Source organism: Equus asinus, chromosome 2 (assembly GCF_041296235.1).
Source record: "Equus asinus isolate D_3611 breed Donkey chromosome 2, EquAss-T2T_v2, whole genome shotgun sequence".
Taxonomy (NCBI): domain Eukaryota; kingdom Metazoa; phylum Chordata; class Mammalia; order Perissodactyla; family Equidae; genus Equus; species Equus asinus.
Window position 1 is genome coordinate 133,777,137 of NC_091791.1, and position 23,825 is coordinate 133,800,961.

The 23,825-nt window shown below is 35.6% G+C and overlaps 1 protein-coding gene across 17 annotated transcripts in view; it reads left to right on the top strand.

Annotated features, from left to right (window-relative positions):
• The window catches only part of DENND4A (DENN domain containing 4A), a 109,702-nt gene that overhangs the window by 64,669 nt on the left and 21,208 nt on the right, over positions 1-23,825 (top strand). For 8 of the 17 annotated variants that reach the window (XM_070499628.1, XM_070499706.1, XM_070499635.1 and 5 more), the window contains 10 exons: positions 968-1,113; positions 8,720-8,853; positions 11,456-11,591; positions 11,964-12,170; positions 12,264-12,392; positions 12,658-12,799; positions 13,201-13,332; positions 15,645-15,761; positions 16,374-16,505; positions 21,438-22,537. In XM_070499628.1, the coding sequence (XP_070355729.1) occupies positions 968-1,113; positions 8,720-8,853; positions 11,456-11,591; positions 11,964-12,170; positions 12,264-12,392; positions 12,658-12,799; positions 13,201-13,332; positions 15,645-15,761; positions 16,374-16,505; positions 21,438-22,537 (2,375 nt within the window). The remainder of the gene's footprint in view (positions 1-967; positions 1,114-8,719; positions 8,854-11,455; positions 11,592-11,963; positions 12,171-12,263; positions 12,393-12,657; positions 12,800-13,200; positions 13,333-15,644; positions 15,762-16,373; positions 16,506-21,437; positions 22,538-23,825) is intronic. The other 9 variants (XM_070499667.1, XM_070499707.1, XM_070499724.1 and 6 more) reach the window with 2 other exon arrangements.

Genomic DNA, 23,825 nt, shown 5'->3' on the forward strand with positions numbered 1-23,825 from the left:
TTACTCCAGTATGCTTTACAAATATCATTTTCTGTCTGTGCCATGAAGTAAAAACAGTTGGGAAGACCTGGAGTGCAATTTGTGTCCTAATAAATATTTACTTTCTTTTGTAATGTTTAACATTTGAAAGAGAAATTCATTTAATAAGCATGTATTGAGTGCCTCCAAATGCTAAGCATTGGGCAAATGTGGTATGCAAAAGATACATGGTCACTTCTCCCGTGGAGCATATGGTTAAGAAGATAAGCAATTTGAAAATAATATGAATAAACACTTTAGATCACAGAAGGCCCTTCTGAGAAGTTCACATCTGAGCCAAGATCTAAAGGATGAGTAGAAATCAGCCAGGCAAAGGGAAGGTGGAAGAGTGTTTTGGGCAAAGAGAACAGTTAGTGCAAAATCCCGGAGGCTGGAAAGAGTTTGAGTTCATGGGCCCAAAAGAAGGCCCAAGTGTAGTGTAACTGAGCATAGTGAGCAAGGTGGAGCATGAAATCAGGAAATAAACTTTTACTCTGTTTCAGTAAGTAAGACACAAACATAAATGAATACTAGAGGGGATATAACTGCTGCTTTGAAAAAGCCACACATATATATATATATATATATATATATATATATATATATATATATATATATGGAGAGAGAGCTTGCCATGTGCACATAGTGTGCAACACATTTGGGGGAAAAATAGCAATTTTTAAAATTTACTAGTTTATGTGTAATCTTCAAGGTAGTGAGGGGACAACAGAGACAATTCTGGATGAGGATTTGAAAGATCTGAGTTCAAGTTCCTTTCCTATTGCTATCTTTGTCAGGTCACTTCCCCTCTCAGGGGTCTTAGTTTCTTTTTCTGCAAAATGGTGGGTTATAGAGGGTATAGATGACATTGTTGATCCTTCTAGCTCAAAAATTCTATGAATCTGTAAATGATTTATATGTTCTGACATTATAAATTTATGTTGAACAGCTTTCTTAAGAAGCCGGGACCGATCACATCAAAAATTCTATAACATGATGACCAAAACACAAATGTTTATTCGCTTCATTGAGGAATGTTCTTTTGTCAGTGATAAAGATGCAAGCCTGGCATTTTTTGATGATTGTGTAGATAAAGTAAGTAATATAATAGTACGTCTGCAGTGCCCTAACTTATTTTGTGTGACTGTTATAGTGTTATGAGTTATAGTTTCTATTTATAGCTTTAACTAGGTTGTAACAAAATCTAAATTAATTCCATTTTATCATTTCCCCTTTACTATGAAAGGTTTGGTGGCCTACTACATATTATAAAGCACAACCTCTTAGGAGTACCTTGCGGGATTTTACTAAATTAAGAGTTTTATTTTAGCCTTCGGGTCCACAACCCTGCCTGCTCACTTACAGACAGTGGGAGTTTTGTCCAAGCCTGTGGACCTCTAATTTGAGCATCCTTAATTTTCACCCTTCCTTTTTGTCTAAGGTAGATTGTCACATGCTGAGAGTAAGTATAGAGCATAATGAATATTTCTAGAATTTGCTAGTGAGTTTGTAGCATAAATTAAATGAATTAATTCTACTATTTTAAATTCATGTGAAACCTTCCCTTCCCCTTCCGTCCTAATATCATTAGATGGGCTACAGCAAGATGAGTATCAGGCTAGAGAAATAGGAGGTTGGAGAACAGTGGCCCGGAGAGGGGTGTCAAAACTTGAATGAGGTGAGGAAGGAGGAGCAGCTTAGTATGGAGTGTCAGTGCCCAAGCCAGGTGAGGAGAGCATCCATGCAAGAGGTGGCCTAGCATGGGGAATCAGAGGATGAGCAGGATACGGAGAGTGTCCCTGCTGGGGACAGACTACTGCAGGGGGTCAGAACCTAAACATAATGAGAAGAGCATCTTTGCAGAGATGAGGACAGCATGGAGTGTCAGAGTCTGAGCAAGGTGAGGAGAGTATCTCCAGTGGGTAGGGTCAGCAAATGGGGTATCAGGGTTTGATCTGGATGAGGGAGATGCCAGCTTGGTGGGGGCAGAGCGTTGGTCTGGAAGGAGTTGTCAAAGCCAAATTAGGATGAAAAAGTCCTATGCATGGGGGAAGGGTCGTGGTGGAGATAGGAGAATGTTATACATGGGAGGATTTGATCAAATAAATATATTAAAGGTAATGAAGTTTCTCATTGTCAGAGAAGGGATTTACAAATACAGAAAAGGAGAAAACTGGAACAAACCCTGTAGTATTGGAATGGAATTGGAGGTTTGGTATGATGTCGTTGGTTTTCAATATGTATAGATTGATGAAGGAAGAAATATAGATGTAAGTATGTGTGTCTGTGTGTATACACTCATATATTCCCTAGTTCTGTACACTGAGAAGACCTGGAAGTAGCCATACTCCAATAGGAATGAGTACACCTAATACACAGATTTTGACTTCTAAATACGATTCCCCACTAAAAGGAATCAAGACTCCCTAGAGAGATGATTGGTCCCAGATGTAGGGCAAAGAAGGTACAGATGAGCCCTAAAGTAGCTTAAAGAGAAAATAAGGAATTGTTCCAACAATGATGGGGACATGTTTACACGAAAAGCAACCCCTACACACAAACTTAAGCCAGTTTGAAGGGACTCCTGCTGGCTACCTCTGGGACAATTTGAACATCAAATGTTAGTAACAGATTATAACCCCATTGAATAAAATAGGAAACTATAAGTCTACACAAATATTAATCAAGAGTCTAATGAGAAACAGGATTTTACATAATTTCAAAGTAACTCCACACAAAATATACATTAATTACAAAAGAGGAGAGAGTAACTTTATAGTGGAACACCACTGGCAGACACCACTTTAATCCAGTGATCAGAATGAACGTCATCAATAACGGGACAAATCAGCATCGTATGCCTCTAACAGGCTGCAGTGAGACTGCAACATCAATTCTATGGTATTGCTGCCAAAGATCTATAACCTTTACAATCTCAAGGAAATATCAGACAAATGCAAATTGAGACATTCTACAAAATACCTGTTCTGTAATCCACAAAATGTCAGTTAAGAAAATAAAGAAAAAATTGAGAAACTGTGTAAAAGTGAAGGAAACTAAAGACACATTACAATCAAATACAAGGCATAGTTCAGAACTGTTTGTTTTGGGTATAACATTATTAAGATAATCAACGAAACTTGAATGTAGTTTGAGGATTAAACACGAGTAAAGTAATATATTAATTTCTAGATTTTCATGTTATATTGTAGTTATATAGGAGAAGTCCTTGTTTGTAGGAAGTACACACTAAAGTATTCTGGAGTGAGGGTCATCTGGTCAGCAACTTACTCTCAAAAGATTAAGGGGAAAAAGTTATTTGTACTTGTGAACGGGGCATACATTTGTGTAACAGTTGTTCCCTTTGCCACGCTAACTGAATCATAAGGGACCAAATTAGTGACCAGAGTTTTGCTAATAGTATGCTTTAGACAATAAATTTATTAATGCACGTGGGAACACTGAATTAGTTGTAGGAATCCAATTAACAGTGCAGAAGAGAAGAATCTTGTATTCCCTTTTATTTTTTACTCATTTTATGTATCTTGTTCACAAGTTTGTGTTTCAACTAAGAACTTATCTCGTATCACATGGTTTAAAAATACTCAGTAATATTGTAAGACACATAAGACTTACAATTTTGCCAGGTACCTGGGGCATCATGTTCTAAGGAGGATATTTTAGTACTGATAATTACTACATTATGTTGTCCAGGATTTTCTGAAAGTAGGTCACCTGCTATTTACTTGATAAGAGTCAATGCAGGACAGGATTGGAGAATAATTGCTTAAAGAACATAAATTCTGAGAAGTCTTAATAAAGAAACAATCTGGGGCTGGCCCTGTGGCCCAGGGGTTAAGTTCACGTGCTCTGCTTCAGTGACCCAGGGTTTCGCCAGTTCCGATCCTGGGCACTGACCTAGCCCTGCTCATCATGCCGTGCTAAGGCAGTATCCCACGTAGCGCAACTAGAAGGATCTACAGCTAGAATATACAACTACGTACTGAGGGGTTTGGGGGAGAAGAAGAAGAAAAAAAAAAGATTGGCAACAAATGTTAGCTCTGGGCCAATCTTTAAAAATAAAAAAAAGAAACAATCCTGTTAAATGTTTAACCATTGTTTCTAGGCAGAGTGTTTTCCTCAAATGCTATTTACCTATTCAAAGTCTACATCCAACAAAAGATCACATATGTAGTGGATTAATGTTATACTTAAAGATTTTAATACCTATTAAGAAAATCAAAACTGAAAAGTTCACTCACTAAAACATAGTTATTTGTATTTGCTTTATAATAATTCAAGAAACTCTCTTATTAGAGAAAAATAACAAAATGTCATGAGATCCAAAATATAAATAACCTTCATATATACAGTAGAGGTTAATTATATTCCTAGTATTATTAAGCAGAGCTCTCTGAAATAGTAAATAATTATATAGTGTTTGTTACTACCTTTCATAGTTTTAAAAATTATTTTATTGGGGTCATATTGGCTTACAACATTGTGTAAATTTCAGGTGTACATCACTATATTTCACTTTCTGTATAGACTGCACGTTCACCACCAACAGTCTAGTTTTTATCCATTATCATAATGTGCTACCTTTCATATTTTAATATCATAATTTAAGTGCACTCATACAGCAAGTCAGTGCTTGCTTTTAAATTGCAAATGTTTTCTGAATATCAATAATACTTTAAAAATAATCATTTATGTGGGGTTATTCCTTAGTTGAGTGAGTTTGAGCTTAATTTTTAAGAAAACAGATCCTTTTACCTTGAGCAGTTTAGCTATGGAAAATAAATAATATTAGGTATGTATTAACTGCCTAAGCCAATCCATGACTACGACTGAACAGAAATTGAACATGTTCATCTTTTGATCTTAGCATATCGAAACAGAAAACATTTGACTGACTTTAAAATGCTGGAGTGAGTAATGCTGAATAGGAATAAGAAAAACAATAGATGAGAATTATTTGAGTTTCATTTATGACTAATTTAAGAACCATGTGTTCTTGTTCTTCATATGATTATATTTTAAATCCTTAAAATCTGTTCCTGTAGGATGATCTTAACTAAGGGCAGTTTTGTGTGACAAGTTATCTGGTAAGATTTTTCTTGGTCTCCCAAGCATTCCTCTGCAGTGTTTTCTGAGCATATTAATGTCTTGTGAAAATATATGAAGAGAATATGAAAATTATTTTAATTTTATCCTGCCGTGGGTGTTGGATTTCTTTTTCTCCCAATAGAAACAGATGTCACTGTGCTTTCCAAAAGACAAAAATGTCCAACTGATAAATGTAAGATTTATTGCATGGCTATTTTTGCAATGATATGCAGAATGAAATTTTATTGGTATACAAATTAAGGGAAATATCTTTTACCAAGGTACTGAATCTACAAATGTTAATATTTTAATAGACTTCACAATACTGAGAATTAGAGCAGTTTTCCTTGACCACAGGTTTTTTCTATGTGAATAGTGCGGTTGGAGAGAGGGAAATAGGCACAGGCTGGAGGAGAAGCTGTTAAAAAAAGAGGGAGAAGCTGTTAAATAAATAAAAATTTTAAAACACCTGGTGCTCATAGACAAGTAGTTCTCTTATAATGTTCCATCTTGGAGACAGGAATGGTTTCCAGCTTTCTTTCCGATGACCTTAGATGTTTGTTTTAACCTTTTTATTCTGGTCCATCACTTCTCTTTTATTACCATTGCTGCCCTTATAATTAGATTAACGCCATTTCACCTGCATAAAGATGTTCAAGTATAGAGCTGCTCGTTTGTTTTTGGTTTGCCCATGGGAACCATAGTATACTAGGGATACCTATGGTTGAGTTATCATTGACATGTTTCTAGTGTTGTTTTTAAAAAATATTTTTAGGTTTGCTAATAATGGCTTAGGTATTCTCTGTTTTATTGAAAGTTTAATTTTTTAACACTTTCATTAAATGACTGAAGTGACAGGAAGTGTGGAAAATAAAAGGGAGCAAACACTCTGTAAGCCCAGTGCCCTGACTAATATCCATTTTACATTTCCTTCCAATATTTTTACATAATTGTAATATAGTTTCCTAATTTTTTACGTGACCAGATCTTATAAGCATTTTTTTTTTTTTTTTTGAGGAAGATTAGTCCTGAGCTAACTGCTGCCAATCCTCCTCTTTTTGCTGAGGAAGACTGGCCCTGAGCTAACATCTGTGCCCGTCTTCCTCTACTTTATATATGGGACGCCTACCACAGCATGGCTTGCCAAGTGGTGCCGTGTCTGCACCCGGGATCCGAACGGGCAGACTTCGGGTCACCGAACCCTGGGCTACCGAAGCAGAATGTGGGAACTTTACTGCTGCGCCACCAGGCCGGCCCCTTATAAGCATTTTTTAAATTGCTATCAAATCTTTTAAAAGTAAATTTTCATTTCAACCACAATAAAACATAGTTTAAAAACTTAAATAATTTTACGAGGCTTGTCCCATTCCTTCCCAAACCTAGTTTCTAATTCCCATGGGCAACCACTTTCTCTTTCAGCTATTTCTTTAGTCATTTACCGTAAGATTTTCAAATACTGTGTTTTTGTTGCTGCTTATTGTTTTGTATATTATCTATTAATGTCATATCTACCATAGCTATAATTTTTCCAATGTAGTTATAGCACAAGTTTTGGTCACATAATTGTTCAGTGTTAATATTATTATCAGTACATATAGAATCGCAGCTAGGCCATATGTATTCGATAATTAAATTTCCTTTTGTGTATAGATTTTGTTTTCCCTGAAGTTAATAATTGCTATATTTTTGTTTTGTGTCTATTTTAATTCATCTCCAAACTCTTCTACAAGAGTGAAAAATCTAAAATCTCTCAGTTTTTCCAACATATCAGGTAATCGATCCTTTTGAGGTTTCGTTTGGGTTTTTTTTTTTTACTTCTTGCTAGAGCTTTCCATCTTCATGATCCAGTCTGAACTGATTGCTAGTTTCTAGTCTGTCATCCTGGGATTTTCCTTCACCGTCATCCTGGGAATTATATTGACCTCTCTCCGGAGTTGGATCCCCTGCTTTCTGGCTTCAGTAACTTCTTTCTTGGTTTATTTCCTTGTTGTACTGGAGCACATCTTCCAGTAGCTCAGTGAGAAAGAGTACATGGGAGATAAATTTTTTGATGCCCTGCCTATCTGAAAATTTCTGTATTCTCCCCTAATACCTGATTGCTCATTTGGTTAGATGTAAAATTTTGAAGTCATTGCTGCATTGTCTTCTAGCTTCAAATGTTATTGTTCAGAGTAACATCTGTCTGATACCATCTTGATTCCTGATCTTTTGGGTCTAATCTCTTTTTGTCTCTGGAAGCTTTTAAGATCCCCAGTCTTCTGAAATTTCATAAGGATATGCCTGGTATAGGCCTTCTTTTCTCCATTGATTTGAATACGTGTAGACCCTTTTAATCTGTCGAGTTATTTCCTTCAAGTTATGAGGAATTTTCTTGCATTTTTTAAAATTTCATTTTTTTTCCTCCATTTTCTCTGTTCTCTTTTTCTGAAATATGTTATTATTTGGATATTGGCCCTCCTGGCCTGATCCTCTTAAGTTTTTTTAATCTTTTTCCATTCCCCTTTCTGTCTCTTTGTCTTTCATTTCCACTTTTTTGGAGATTTCTTCAATTTTATCTTCCAACCTTTATATAGTATACTTTTTGTTTCTGCTATCATTTGTAATTTCCATAAGTTCCTTTTCATTCTCTGAATGCCCTTTTTTTTTTTTTTTTTTAGCATCTTCTTGTTTCACGGATGTAGACTTACTCAATTTAGTTATTCTAAAGGTTTTTTTCTCCTGCATTGTCTCTGCTTCTTCTGAGTACTACTAAAGTGCTTTTATCACTGACGTGACTAGAGTTTAACTCAAATGTGCTTCTACATATACTGAAGGAGCTTAGGGAAATATGTTATATTTAGTATAAGTCAAAGAGCAAACCCAGGGGGCTGGCCCCGTGGCCAAGTGGTTAAGTTCACATGCTCCGCTTTGGTGTCCCAGGGTTTCACTGGTTCCGATCCTGGGTGTGGACCTAGTGCCTCTCATCAAGTCATGCTGAGGCAGTATCCCACTTAGCACAACCAGAGGGACCTACAACTGGAACGTACAACTGCGTACTGGGGGGTTTTGGGGAGAAGGAGACGAAGAAGAAGAAAAAAAAGATTGGCCTCAGATGTTAGCTCAGGTGCCAATCTTTAAAAAAAAGATCAAACCCAATATTCTTAACACATACATGCATGTGTATGCATTTAAAAAAATATTTCTTGAACACATTCTCATGATTCAAAATGCAAAATAATGTAAGAAGTATACTTTGGGAAGTCTGAGTCCTATCCCATCCCATTCATCTCCCCTTTCACATATAGGTAATTACTTTTCTTAGTATTCTTGTAATATTTTTTAAGGTAAATATAAGCAAAAAATGAAATATGTTTTAATTTTTCCCTTTTTCTTACACAGAAGATAGTATACTATATACAGTGCTCTGCACCTTGTTATTTTCACTTAATTATCTTGGAGAGCTTTCTATAGTGGTACATAGAGAACTTACTCTATTTTTAATAGCTCTTTAATATCCAGTTGTGTAAATGGTTTATTTAACCATTCCCCTATAGACAAATACGTGGCTAACCAATGTATTTTTTTTTAATGTATGTTTTTTAAACTCCTTCAGGTGGACATGGACAAGAATGGTGAAATGCGACTTATAGAACTGGATGAATCTTTCAAAAGTGAACATACTGTCTTTGTAACACCTCCTGAGATTCCCCATCTACCCAATGGTGAAGAACCCCCTTTACAGTACAGGTATTCAAGGCAAAATGTTTGAGATTGAAAGAGAGAAGCAATCCATCATCTGTGACATAGCTTTCTAAGGACTGTGGTATTTTCAAAAATGCAAACTTTACAGATCTTTAATTTTTAGGTGATAAGGTTATCTCACATCCATTATTAAGTTTTGAGGTGTAAAAAGAAAAAAATTATAATTTTGCGTAACACAGACTTGAGAAGCTCTTTATATCTGCATAGGTATTTGTTCTCATAATTCAGTTGGGGGCCCACCCATCAAAATGTAACACTTTTATTATAGAATTTTGATTTTTGTTTCTCACTGAAGCTGGTTTCCTCACTTCCATTCTGTCCCCCTACACAAATTCATTAGTGTAACCTTGGTTTAGACAGATTAAATCAAATTTTGAGTCAATATTTGTGGCCTCGATTTGGATCATATAATTTTTTTAGGCTATTAATTTTTCTGTAAGTTTTTATTTCAAGTCATGGAAATTTGGAACTATTGGAATTGATCTTGTTAATTGTTAATTTAGGAAATTTGGTCACACTGTTCTAAGTGCTTGGTACATAGACTTGAATGATACATTGATGCCTTCAAGTATAAGGGGAAGGAGAAAAGTCCTGAGCACAGTGAAATAAGGATTATGATGGAGGTAGATTTCTTATACATCTGTCTATCTGTATATTATACATATATGTTTGTTGTATACTAGAGGTAGTTTTCTAGTATACATTTATTTTTTCTTAAAATGGTATTTCCTTTTAGATTTTAAATGTTTTTTATTCTCCAATACTTTCTTAAAGATTTTAATACTATTTCACATCTATCATTCATTGTCACAGTTTATTTTCATTTAAAAATTTTTCAAGACAACCTCATTTATAATTTGGATTAAATTCTTCCTTTTACAGATGAAAATGTGGTGTAAGAGATATTTGTGAATGTTGGTTAATTCATAGGCCACTTGATTCCTGCCCTTACTTTTCATCGACTAATCATTTTGCTCATATCTCCTTTTAAAAATCTGTCTTTTGTCAAAGATATTCAAAATATTTCTCCTAATTTCTCTCTTTCTGTCTTTATTTTCTTTGTAAACAAGATCTTATCTCGTTGATCTCTTTTGTGCATTATACTTCTAAGACTTCTTTTGGTATGTTTCACTAATATAGTTTTGTTTTTCTTCTTGTGGTTTGGTTTTAACTTTGTAATTTGAATTTTGCTTTTAGATTTAGTCCTTTAATAAGAAAATTACTTAGTTTAAAGTGTTCCCATTTTTTTAAAGAATCTAAGGCATTTTTTTTTCTTGAGGCTACCAATGTAATTTTGGTATAATCATACCCATCATGGAAAAACAACTTAAAATAGTTGTCTTTAGTGAATACAGTGGGTCCACTTAATAAGAGATGACTCATATACTTACATTGTCTGTATAAAATGGTAAGCCAATAAGTTCCATAAGATACACAGAATGGTCTTATCACACCATGTACATACGATGATTTTTGTTGTTGAGGAAGACTCGTCCTGAGCTAACATCCATGCCAATCTCCCTCTATGTTTTTTTTTTTAACATGTGGGCCACCAGCACAGCGTCGCCGCTAACAGAGCGGTATAGGTCCACACCAGGGAACCGAACCTGGGCTGCCAAAATGGAACATGCTGAACTTGACCACTAGGCCACAGGGGCTGGCCCCACAGTGATTTTTTTAAGCAACATGGTTTTCCTGAACTTCTTTGCTATTTTATGTCTACTTAACATTCAATCATTACCAGTATTTTCTTATTCTACTGAATTTGCCTGTAGTACTGTATAATATATATAGTTTACCATCTTTTATTATAGTTAGTTTTATAGTTAGTTTTCTTCTTAGTTAACCACAACTATTTGTATTCCTTTAAGAATATTATAAAATGGGTTAAGTCTGCTGCTTGGGAGCTTCTGTTCTTTTCAATATCTTTTTTTCCCAGCTACTGCTACCTTTTAAATGCCCAAAACACCTTGTTCCAGCACCCGGATTAGGCCCACTTCCTCATAAAACCGCTCATTCTAATCTTTTCTTATTCTCCAACCGCCTCAGTTTTTCTTTCTCATAGATGAGGCTCTGAACCTGCTTAAACTAACCTGATAAACCAATTCATGATAACATGAGAGCTTGTCCTGGTGTGCTAATGTGTTATGTAATTCTTTTTAAGAGGGAAGTTCTACAGTACTATGTTAATCCAAAGCAATGATATTGATGACTGTCCTGTTTGACAGCATACTGATTTGGTGGGCCCTTTACCAACTGTCAGATTATCTGATACGTTTGCTGTGTATTTATATGAATACTAACTTAAAAGGTTTGCTTGAGTTACTTTGGAGTTTGATGTCAAGTTCAGCAAACTTTATATGTATTTCACTTTTTTCCTCCAAAATATGTATTCGAGTCTGTATTTGGATATTATGGTAAGAAAGGTACATTAGCATGAGTATTTGTTGAGTATATATCCTGGTCTGGCAGAGAAAGTAATTAAGATAAATTCTAAGTTAAGAAGTTATTGGTCATAATTTTTTTTAGCTTGTATCCAGTATGATCATCTGTGTGTGCTTGCAAATTTTTTTCTTTTCAAAAACAGCTATAATGGATTTCCAGTTCTTAGGAACAATTTGTTTGAAAGACCTGAGGGATTTCTGCAGATGCGGAAGAGCAAATTGCCTTCAAAATCAAGTAGTCCTGGTAGCCCTTCTCCCATGTTCCGAAGAACAAAACAGGTGCTTTGATAATTTTGCATTCTTCATGTTATCAAATATTAGAACAAAAATAAATATGACACATCCTCCCTAAATATACTTTACTACCCCATATATAACTATTACTAAATTATTCTGCTCCCCGGTAGCATTCTGAAGATAATTTAGAGTAATCTGACTTCAAAAGATTAGCTAGTTCTCTCGTCCTAGGACTTTATTTTACATATGTGTAATACAAATTCAAGAAGAGGCTTGAATAGACATTTTAATTCTAGACAGTTTTGTTAGGGAAACATTATAAAAGCATGTGACCTGTACTTGTTCATCATTCAGTTAAATAAAGAGGCTTACATGTGTGAATTTATTAATAAGAGCCTTGCATTTTTTCTATAGGAAATTAAATCAGCCCATAAAATTGCCAAGAGGTATTCTTCCATTCCTCAGATGTGGTCTAGGTGTCTGCTGCGTCACTGTTATGGACTGTGGTTTATTTGTCTCCCAGCTTATGTGAAAGTATGTCATTCAAAAGTCAGGGCTCTGAAAACAGGATATGATGTGCTTAAGAAAATGCAGTCAAAGAAGATGGATCCACCCGATGAGGTAACAATTATTCTTTGAGGTTCATTATTTCATTCTAGATGCACGTACGTGGATATTTTGTTTCTGTACACTCTGGAACTTACTGTGTTTCAGGTGTGCTACCGCATTCTTATGCAGCTCTGTGGACAGTATGATCAGCCGGTGCTTGCAGTTCGAGTGCTTTTTGAAATGCAGAAAGCTGGTATTGACCCCAATGCCATTACTTATGGTTATTATAATAAGGTATTTACTTTGATTTATTGGAAAAATAACATTACTTTTGTGATTATACGACCTTAATTTAATGGCAAAAATAATTGATGCAAGGGTTATTTGGTTATTTTAGAGTATCTAAAATATATTTTGTAGATCAAGTAAGATTTTTTGTTCTATTTTGTTTTATTCTTTAGATATTCTACTTAGATATTCTTTAGCCTGACTCTACAGCCAGTGTGCATTCATTTATAAAAATTATTTTACTAATGACTTTATTTTGTTGAATGAATAGGCTGTTTTGGAAAGTACATGGCCTTCAAGAAGTCGTAGTGGCTATTTTCTTTGGACAAAAGTAAGAAATGTTGTTTTAGGAGTGGCACAGTTCAAAAGAGCTTTAAAGAAACATGCACATTTATCACAAACAACTCTCTCAGGTAAAGGTTTCTAAGGGATGCATGTTTTTTATTTTTTCTTTAAAATTAATTGACTAATTACATTTTACATTTTTTAGAAATTTTAAATAGTTTCAAAATATTGAATGTTTTCTAGTTTTTATTGCCATTAAGCAAATTCTAATTTTAGAGTATTCTTCCCATTTTAAAAAACACCAAATTTCACTTTCTTTCTTGTAACTGTTAAATTACCAACTTTTGGTGGTCTTGTTTTTAGTATTCATTAATAATTCAAAATAGGTTTCTTTGTTATAGTTATATTTTGCTAATTATGTGGCACTTTTCATGTTTGGTATTAGTAGATTATTAGCTTGAGCAACAAACTAATGTGTATTTCCAGTATCTCCCTGAGTAGTAAAATGTTGTCAAATTGTGTTCTTAAGCAGATGGCAGTGACCTGGATGCTGTTAGTCATGGCAGCATGGATAGTGGTCATGGGACACACACTGTGGAGCAGGCACCTTTTAATACGGGTTTAATCAAAGTATATGCTACTGATGATAGATCTAGTACAGGTTTGTGTGGGCTTATGTATATGTTTATTACAATACATTTTAAAAACTAGATTTGCAGCTTGTCTTTTTTAAATTTCAGTTTTCAATGATGTATTTAACTGTCACTCTTTAATTTTATATGTTTAGGCACTTGATTTGATATTGTATTTCATGACTATATGCAATGTTGTTCATTCTTTGTTGAATAGAAATAAAAGCTTAAGAGAATTGATTCACATATTTAGTCCATGATAATCCAGTTACCTCTGGATAGCACACATCTCTTTATCACATCATTTTCTTAAGATAAATTCTTATTTTTAATTAGGAAAATATTATTAGAGTTTAAAGAAGGAAACTTTTAGCCCTGATCTGAGTTAACAATACCATACCAACATCCCTTTCCTAGTTTTATCAACGTACTGTGTTTCATGTAATATGTTATCATTGAGGGAAGCTAGGGAAAGGGTACACAGGGATTCTCTGTACTGTATTATTTTTGTAACCTCTTGTGAGTCTTAAAGTATGTTACAATAGAAAGTCATAATAAAAAATTTTAAATATGTATAAAAAATTTGTAGTATTCTAACACTGAAGGTGGCATTAATTTCATTAAAATATGATATGTACATATGCTTTCTCTAAGTATTATTAAAACTGACACACTTAAAAAATAAGTTAGTTGAATAATTCTGCCATTTTCATCATTACATTTAAAAAATTACACAACTTATGGGGCCAGCCCAGTGGCACAGTGGTTAAGTTCACACTTTCTGCTTTGGTGGCCTGGGGTTCCCCGGTTCAGATCCCAGGTGCGGACGTGGCACCACTTGGCAAGCCATGCTATGGTAGGCGTCCCACATATAAAGTAAAGGAAGATGGGCAGAGATGTTAGCTCAGGGCCAGTCTTCCTCAGCAAAAAGAGGAAGATTGGCAGCAGATGTTAGCTCAGGGCTAATCTTCCTCAAAAAAAAAAATTACACAACTTTCGAATATAGTATAAGGTTCACCTCCTGACAGACAGAAACTTTAGATTTAAAAATCCAAGCATTATAGTAAAATATGAAGGTGTCTATCTCTGCAAATGATGACATTATTTTAGTCTGTCTCCTTTTATGCCAACTTTTTTTTTCTTTTATGCCAACTTTTAAGAGTAATAAATATAAGCTGCTTGTGTTGAAATGTATTTTCATAGTTGTTCTTCCTTGCCTGGTTTTACTTTTTGATGATGCAGTATGAATTTAAGCAGTTATAGTAGTCATCTTCAGGCATTATCTCTTAAAAATGAAGAAATCTATCTTTTGTTTTTAACTATGACCTTTAAAAAGGCTATCTTAAGGCAGTGAAGAACCTAATAAAAGCATGAATTTCTTTAAGATTATCTTCACATTTTTAAGTTTGTAGTTTCTTTGGAAATAGAGCTGAAAGTTTGATTAGAAAAAATACAAACTCAAAATTATAACAAAGATGTTAAAGTAAATACCTAGTGACACTTAATATAGTTTCTTTAGATAGTTCTTTACAAGTTTATAAAACCATTTCATATATAACCTCTCATGTATTCATAATAACCTTGTGTGTTATAAGTCTTGGAACTTGAGATCCAAACAAAAAGGTTACATGGTTTACTTAAAATCATGTCTCCTAAGATAAAGAACTAGGATCCAAAACCTATGTTTGACACTAATCTAGTAAAAGGAATTTGCTGACAATTACAGAGAGCCTCTTTAAAAGAAGAATGTATTAGAAGTTTTCTTTTATCAATGCAACTTTTGCTTTTCTTAATAATTTAAAGCTAAATTTTTTTCTCATTCCCGTGTATTTGTACTCATGTGCAATTCAATAATTATTCAATTGAATTTTCAGAAAAATTAATTACCTATCAATGAATTTATGTAATTAGGAAACTGGTTTTTTTGGTGAAATCATTCAGACATTTGGCTCCAGTGATTTGTGTGTGAATGTTCTGAGTTCCCTGAAGTTTTCTCTGTTGCTTAGTTGGAACTCAGACTTTCACCTAGAAAGGTCATGAACTTGTATAAAAAATGCCTGGTTTGTCTGTGTCTTTTGGAGCCTAGGGTAGTATTGTGAATGTACATAGTTACTTTTGACTGCAGTGTGGATCCAAAACTAAATTATTTTGAGATCATCCCTTTTTTACATTAATAGAGATGAGGGGAGCTAATAAAATAATGCTTTCAATTGGAAGTTATTCAGAAAAATTTATATAAGTAAATCCAAATACTAATGTGTTGCTCCTAATTCCAGTTGTTCTCAATAAAGAAGTTTATGATATGATGAAGAGTATAGGAGTTTGGTTTTTTTTCCCCCAGGTGGCCAGTCTGATCTTGGATATAACTCATTATCTAAGGATGAAGTTAGAAGAGGACATACATCTACTGAAGACATTCAAGAAGAAAAAGATAGGAAAGGGAGTGATTCTAGTTCTTGTAGGTATTAAGTTGATATTGTATAAAATTGCAAACTTATATTAATAGAAAATACAAGCGACTTTAAATATAGAAGTACTGATTTTATTTTCCACTTTCCCATTATAACTCCTCTTTCCTCCCATTATAAGCTCTCTCCACCATCTAATATTCCAATATACAAATACTTCATGTATGAAGTGTATGTCCTCTCAATGGCAAAACACTCTTCAGTCAAATACTACTCTTGTAGTAGAAATATGTATTTCTTCAAACAGTGACTCTCTTCTGAGGTTTAACAATATTTTTAGTTAATGCTTTTGTTAATGGTCCGTGACTTATATTTTCCCCTTGCCTCCCCCATCACAAGCAGTGTTTCACAACCAAAGAAGATATATAAAATGTATGCATGAATCTCTTGCATGATCAGTATTTAGTAATTTGATCTACACTTTGAGGCCTCATATAAGTGGAATCCCTTATTTGTGATTGACAAATAGATGTAGTGGTGTTCAGTAGTTTCTTTTGAGCCTATTTTCAGGTAGAAATATTTGGAACTAAAAGCTTCTTCTCTTTATGCCTTCTATGATGTATATGTATTTCATTTTAACAATTTCATTGAAATCTTTACAGTGTCAGAGAGTGAGAGTGCAAAAGGAAGTGCTGATTGTCTGCCTAAGCTCAGTTCTCAAAGTTCTTCCAGTATAGTTCGCCTCAGTGGTGCACATAACAACAGTGCTGATAACACCTCAGGGAAAAGCACAGGTGAGTTGAATAGTATACCTCTGTTATATGTAAAATAACTTGTATTTGTATTTCTAGTGAATATTTTTTTTGAAAAAAGTCTTAATTCTCCAGGCTTATTGTTTTGTATATTTGTGCAGCTTCTCATGGTATAGCTTCGTAGCTTGAATTCTATATTTTATAACATACTTTGTTCAAGCTTTGATTATAACAAAGTATAGGGACAGACCTGTAGGCTGTATCCTATCTTTTGAGTTTGAACTCTTGGGACTTTTTGGAAAGGGGAAGTGGAAGCAGGTGACATGATGAGTCTGAGGGTACCATACACCTAGCCAATTTTTAAATGAAGCATATAGTTCCTTAGTCTTCATATTGTTCTTGTTTTTTCAGAGGCAAAAGGTTATCTAATATTTTTCTTTTCAAAGTGCTTTTTGTATATTGTTTTACATTTATTAATACAGCAATGCTTTTATTAGTGAGCGGGGATATTAGCAGTATTTTAAAGAGAGAAAAGGAAGGCATAATCTGACTGTTGGCGGGTGACATGAGGTGACATAAGTTATTAACTAGTTAATGGAAAGGTCAATTTAGGATGTGGGATAATACTTGATCTTAGAAATTTTTTCCAGACCATTTTTTAGGGATTAAATGGACCTAAGATTCGAGTTTCTAGTAGTAATAGTCTGATTATATAATTACATTATTATATTTTTGTATTAGCTCAATTCTGCATTAAGTTGTGATCTAAAAAATATTGAAGGACTTATGCTCTCAAGGCTGAACTCTCTCTGTTTGTAAATGGCCTTGCTGAAATGATGTTTGTTTTTCTGCAGCATAGTTAGATATGCCTCTAGCTCAGGGGTAGGCAAATTGTGGCCCATGGGCCAAATTGGACCTGCAGCCTGTTTTTGTACAGGCCCACAAGCTAAGAATGGTTTTTGCATTTTTAATTGGTGGGGAAAAAATCAAAAGAAGAATAATATTTTGAGACAAATGAAAATTATATGAAATTACATACTTCACTGTTCATAGACCAAAGTTTATTGGAATATAGCCACACTCATTTACATATTCTCTATGGCTGCTTTTGCACTACATGGCATAGTATGTTTTAACTTTTTATTTTTAGCTACCATATTTAGCTATGTCATAGATGATGTTATAATCTGGGTTGGTCGGTTGGTGGCATTTGTTTCCCAGCAGACAGTATTCATTCAGTAATTATTTTTTGAGCTGCTGGTGTATGCTACCATATACCAGGTGCTACTGGGGATATAAGGAACAAAAAATAAACATGATTCCTGCCTTCATCGAGAAAGCAGGTGAGAGGGATAGGAAGACATTAATCAAATAATCAAGTAAATGTAAAAATCCTCTGAGATTAAATAACATGAAGAAGGGCTGTAAATTGCTATGAGGACATAAAATAGAGAGACGTGTCCTGGGTTTGGGGGAACATTGTTCAGGGAAGGTTTTGTAGGGGAGGAAGACAATTCCTCTACCCTCTCTAGGTCTTTCTCGCTGGGCTATGAATTAAATTGACATGAGACAGAATAACAGGAGAAAATTAAACAAAGCTTTATAACATGTATACATGGGAGAGACTCAGGAAAACTGAGAAGGTTGCCACAATAGCTGAGCTGCCAGTTTAAATATCTTCTTCAGCTAAAGAGAAAGGAGGGTGTTGGGGGTAGTGGTTTGGGGCTTCAAAGGGGTGGAAGGCAATTTACATGGAGATGGAAATGTAAATGGGCCAACTATAGACAATGTGACCTGAGAGACACGTTTTTACATTACGTTGCAGTTATCTTATGGTATTAGGTACTTCCGGAAGCAGCCCCTTCTATTTTAAATTCTTTTAGGCAGTTGGGGGGGAAGTCAAAGTTTCTTTCAGTCTTTGGTTCTTAAAAGTAATCAAGCCAAAGAGACATATTTTGGGGTGGCCAATTCTGATCCCCCACAGCTTCCTTGAGAATACAGTCATGCAGCACTTAATGACAGTGATATATTCTGAGAAATGCGTCATTAGGCAATTTCATAGTCATATGAGCATCATAGAGTATACTGAAATGGAACAAAATTTGCCACCCCAAAATGTGTCTCTTTAATGTGAGGATTGTTTTAGGCTGATTATTATTATATTTTTTAAAGATTTTATTTTTCCTTCTTTTGCCCAAAGCCCCCCAGTACATGGTTGTATCTTTTAGTTGTGGGTCTTTCTGGTATGTGGTAGTGTGGGTCAGTTCTGGTATGTGGGACGCTGCCTCAGCATGGCCCAACGAGCAGTGCTAGGTCCATGCCCAGGATCTGAACCGGCAAAACCCTGAGCTGGTGAAGCAGAGCACGAACTTAACCACTCAGCCATGAACCGGCCCTAGGCTGATTATTTTTAAAAAGCAAAAGGCTCGGGAAGTTTTCCTTGTTACCTCCCCCTTAACTGCCTGAAAGAATTCAGATAAAAAAACCCATCTTAGGAAACAAGCTATCACCTTAGCATAACATAAACTAGGTGGTAGACAGGGAGGAACCTAGAAAAGCCTGTTTGTAGGGCTCCCCTCTGTGTTCTTCTGTTTCTGTGTAGCCAAACACACACTTGTTTTCCAAACATTTGCTCCTTTTCACCCACCTGTGAATTGCCTTCCCTTTGAAGTCCGTGACTCTCCCCACCCCCAACATCATCGTTTGTCTTTAGCTGAGAATAGTATTTAAGGTGAGGGCTTCAGCCATTTTGACAAGTTACTCGGCTTTTCTGAGTTTCTCCCATGTGTACATATTCCTCCCCTACAGTACTTACACAAACCTAGATGGTATAGCCTACTACACCCCTAGGCTATATGGCACTAATCTTATGGGACCAACAGCTTATATGCGCTCCATTACTGACTGAAATGTCATTATATGGTACGTGACTGTATGTTTTTTGAGCTTAGATCTGAAGGATGAATAGAGAATAAATAAGGATGGGTGTTGCAAAGGAGGGATTGAGAAGGGAGCATTTCAAGCAGAGGGAAGCAATATGTAAAAGCCTGTGTGGTAGGAAGGGATTATAGCTTGTTCAAAGATCTGAAAAAGGGCTAGTATGTCAGCAAGGAATTCTTTCAGCTTTAAGTCTCAGAAAATATCGTTAACAGTGGCTTAAACAAGTCAAGGATTTTTTTTTTCTCTCAAATAAGAAATTCAAAGGTAAACAGTTGTTCAAGACATTGGTTCAGGAGCTTTGCCATCAGTTCTCTCAACCTAACCATGATTATAAGATAGCCACCAGCAACTTCAGGCATCACCTATCTATGCAAGGCAGAAAATGAATGGGCAAGGAGACCACCAGTCACATCTATCCCCTTTTACCAGGAAGCAGAAGTTTTTCCAGAAACCCTCGAAAACTACCACTTTTAGTAGTACTGGCCAGAATTATGTCATAGAGCCACCTGGCCCAAGGAAGTCAAATAGTTTGCAGCCTTTGTGTTAGAGGCACGTGGCATCCAGCCTAGTCTGATGGAATTTAGCATGTGTATAAACTTAAGATGAGACAAACTCTTCTGTAAATGGCCAGACAATAAATATTTTAGGCCTTGAAGGCCACATACAGTCGCTGTAGTCTGTTCTTCTTTGTGGGTATGTGATTTTAACAACCGATTAAAAGTGTAAAAACTATTTGAGACTGTACAAAAACAATCCACGAGCCAGATTTGTCTCAGAGATGTGGTTTTCCAACCCCTAGTGTAGTTTGATAACCAGCTTTATTTGCCTTTCGGTCAATAAATAGCATTGTTCTGACTTTGCAAAGCAACCTTTGCACATCTATTTAAATCTAATGCCTGAGTATTATTTTGGGTTATAAGACTCTGCCAAATCTTTGATAACATTTAACCTATCAAGCAGAAAGTTGCCCACAATATCAGAAGAAAGTGTATTCTTGGTTTCTTATGTCCTTAATCATAAGCTGATATAGAAAAAAAGAATAAACTACCTCTCTGCTATGCTATTTCCCTTGTTAATGATATATGCTCATTAAACATTATTAGTTGGTAGGCTTTTATGGTCTCTAGTATTCCCTTTTATTATCTCCTATCCTGTTACCTGAATGCATCACATGACAGGAGAAGGGACATTTTTAGTAATTGCCTAGTTATAGAGAGCTGATGTTGCTGGATAAAGCATGTAAAAAGAATAGTTGACAACATACCTAGACTAATGCTTTAGAACACTCCCACATAATAAGGACAATTAAAGTGATCAGAAATCTAGATTTCTGCTTTCAACATTGGTTACCTAAGTAATTTGGTAAAAAGCAGCAAACAGTGTTTCTGAATAGAAAGTGGCCATTCACGTTTAACTGGTATAAACTTGTAATCAGTATGTAAAGCAAAGGTAAAATTACTTGGCCACATCTATAGTCATAAGGATTTAGAGCTTTCAAAATATTTTTTATTTATGGATAATGCTTTTTATTTGGTTTGGTTTAGTGTTTTTGGTTTTGTGTTTCATTATAGGCAGAAGACTCAGAATCTCAAGACCATCTAGCACAACCACAATTGTGTAACCATTTTTATTTAATCAATTTAGTGAAATTAATATAAATTTATTATTATTAAATGTATCAAGGGTAAATATTAATCTTAATTTATAGGTTTTAAAAAGCAGTGCATTCTGATGTTCAGGAGCGTATCCGCTCTACTTAGTCAAATCTGGATTTGAATCCCAGTTCTATCACTTAAGAACTGGGTAGCTTTGATCTAGATGGTTAGTCTCTCTGAGGGTCAGTTTTTTCTCAATCCGTACAGATGTTGGAGTGATTATGGTAGCTAATGTGATTAAAGTGCCTAGTATAGGATCTGGCAAATATCAGGCATTCAATGAGTGCTTGCTGTTATTATTTTCATTACTAGTATTTAAGACAACTTATATTTGCATGTTACATTTTTCATGGCCAAAAGCATTTTTCTTGTTTTTCAGAAAGCCCATCTGAGCTGCTTGTAATATCATCTTTTGAGGATACAAATGAAACAGGAAACACTCAAAGTAGATGCTTCAGGAAAAGACATAAAAGTGACAATGAACCTAATTTGCAGCAGCAAATGTCCTGGGGAAGTAGAAACCGCAATCTTAGTGGAGGAGTACTGATGGGACTTATGCTCAATAGGATGAACCAGGAAGCAAACCCTGGTGATATGGTTGAAAAATTAGGAGCTGATGCAAAAATTCTTTCAAATGTTATCTCAAAAAGCACAAGACCAAATAGTCTTGACATTGGAAAGCCACCTGTAAGATCAAAAAGAGACAGTCTAGAGAAGGAATCTAGTGATGATGATACACCTTTTGATGGTTCTAACTGTTTGGCAGATAAAGTGGATTCTCCCGTTATTTTTGACTTAGAAGACTTAGACAATGAAACAGATGGATCAAAAGTGGGATATGTTGCTACACAAAATCCCAAGAGGATTCAGCGTATGAGCAGCAGCTTTTCAGTAAAACCTTTTGAAAAAACTGATGTTGCAACAGGATTTGATCCCCTCTCTCTTTTGGTTGCTGAGACTGAACAGCAGCAAAAAGAGGAGGAGGAAGAGGGGGAAGATGATAGCAAAAGCATTTCAACACCATCTGCCAGACGTGATTTAGCTGAAGAAATTGAGATGTATATGAATAACATGAGCAGTCCTTTGACAAGTCGTACACCAAGCATTGATTTACAACGGGCTTGTGATGATAAATTAACCAATAAGAAAAGTCCAACATTGGTCAAGGCATGCAGAAGATCTAGCCTGCCTCCTAATTCTCCTAGGCCAGTGAGACTTACCAAATCTAAAAGTTACACAAAAAGTGAGGACAGGCCAAGGGATAGACTCTGGTCTTCTCCAGCCTTCTCACCCACTTGCCCATTTAGGGAAGAATCTCAAGATGCATTACCCCACTCATCACCTTCATTTAATTTGGATACACTACTAGTACCTAAACTGGATGTTTTAAGGAACAGCATGTTCACTGCTGGAAAAGGAGTAGCCGAGAAAGCAAGCAAATGGTATTCAAGGTTCACCATGTATACTACATCATCTAAGGTGAGTTTTGTTAGTATTGTCTGCTTTTCCTTTTACCCTCCTTCACCACCAAAAGTCCCTTACTTGCAAAGATGTCTGTTTTTCCCGTCCTCCTTAAACACAGCTTTACAAAAAAGACTCCTGGGATATGTATGGTTTGTAAGCATCAGAATTTGAACTTGAATAATAACTAGAAAGGAAAAAGAAAATTCACTAACTAAGATAATGTTTATAGTTCAGTTTTGAGAGAAAGTGATTTGTAGCTGGAGTAGAAATTAGTGTTATGTGAAAATGCTTACCGAGCTTCATTATTTCCTTCAAAATGCAGATTTTTTTCAGACACAGTGTCCAGCATGGCTTCAGAAATTATTGGCCAGGCATAGGATTTCTCCTCTGGTTAGGAGGGAGTAGCTTGTGATTATAGCTCCCAAGAGCAAAAAGCTATATGAAATCTAGAAAGTATCTGTTTAAAGTCATCGGAGAACTGCTAAAGCAACTAGAAAGTAGAGGGGCAAGATTTTAGAGAGAGGAGAAGACGTTTGCTTATCTGGAGCACAGAGCAAGAGGTTGCAAATCTAAGCTTTGCCTTATCAGAAGACTGTGGAGCAGTGAGGGGGCCAGCAGAGCTTTAGGGATCTTGTGGAGCTGGAGAGACAAAATTTGAGACTTGGGGATCCTCAGATGCTTAAGTTTTTTCCTTCAAGACATTTTCCAAAGACTGATACTGCATGAGACAGAAGGCTAAAAAGATAAGCAGAAAGTCTCTGACAAATAAGAACTCTCAGCAGTTTCATGGTACTGGGAATACAATAGCTAGAGTTCATGAGCTGCTAGGGGGAGGGGGTGGGGGAGGCGTTGGTGAACACACCAGGCCCTTCGTTGGAAGTCTTGCAGAGCTATGCCTTAGGAGCACCGGCAAACCAGAGGTAGACTGATCCTGACCAAAACTGCAACATAGGCTTGACTTAGGTCATTCTGTGCTTAGGTTAAAATAATCAGCCTTTACTACAACAGAGGAAAGAGTGTACCCTTTCTGAAGGAATAGAACATCATCTGGAGTCCTTACAACTTTTTATACACAATATCTGTCATTCAATTAAAAATAGCTATACCAACGGGCTGGCCCCATGGCCGAGTGGTTAAGTTCGCGTGCTCCGCTGCAAGCGGCCCAGTGTTTCGTCGGTTCGAATCCTGGGCGCAGACATGGTACCACTCATCAAGCCACGCTGAGACAGCATCCCACATGCCCCAACTAGAAGGACCCACAACTAAGAATATACAACTATGTACCGGGGGACTTTGGGAAGAA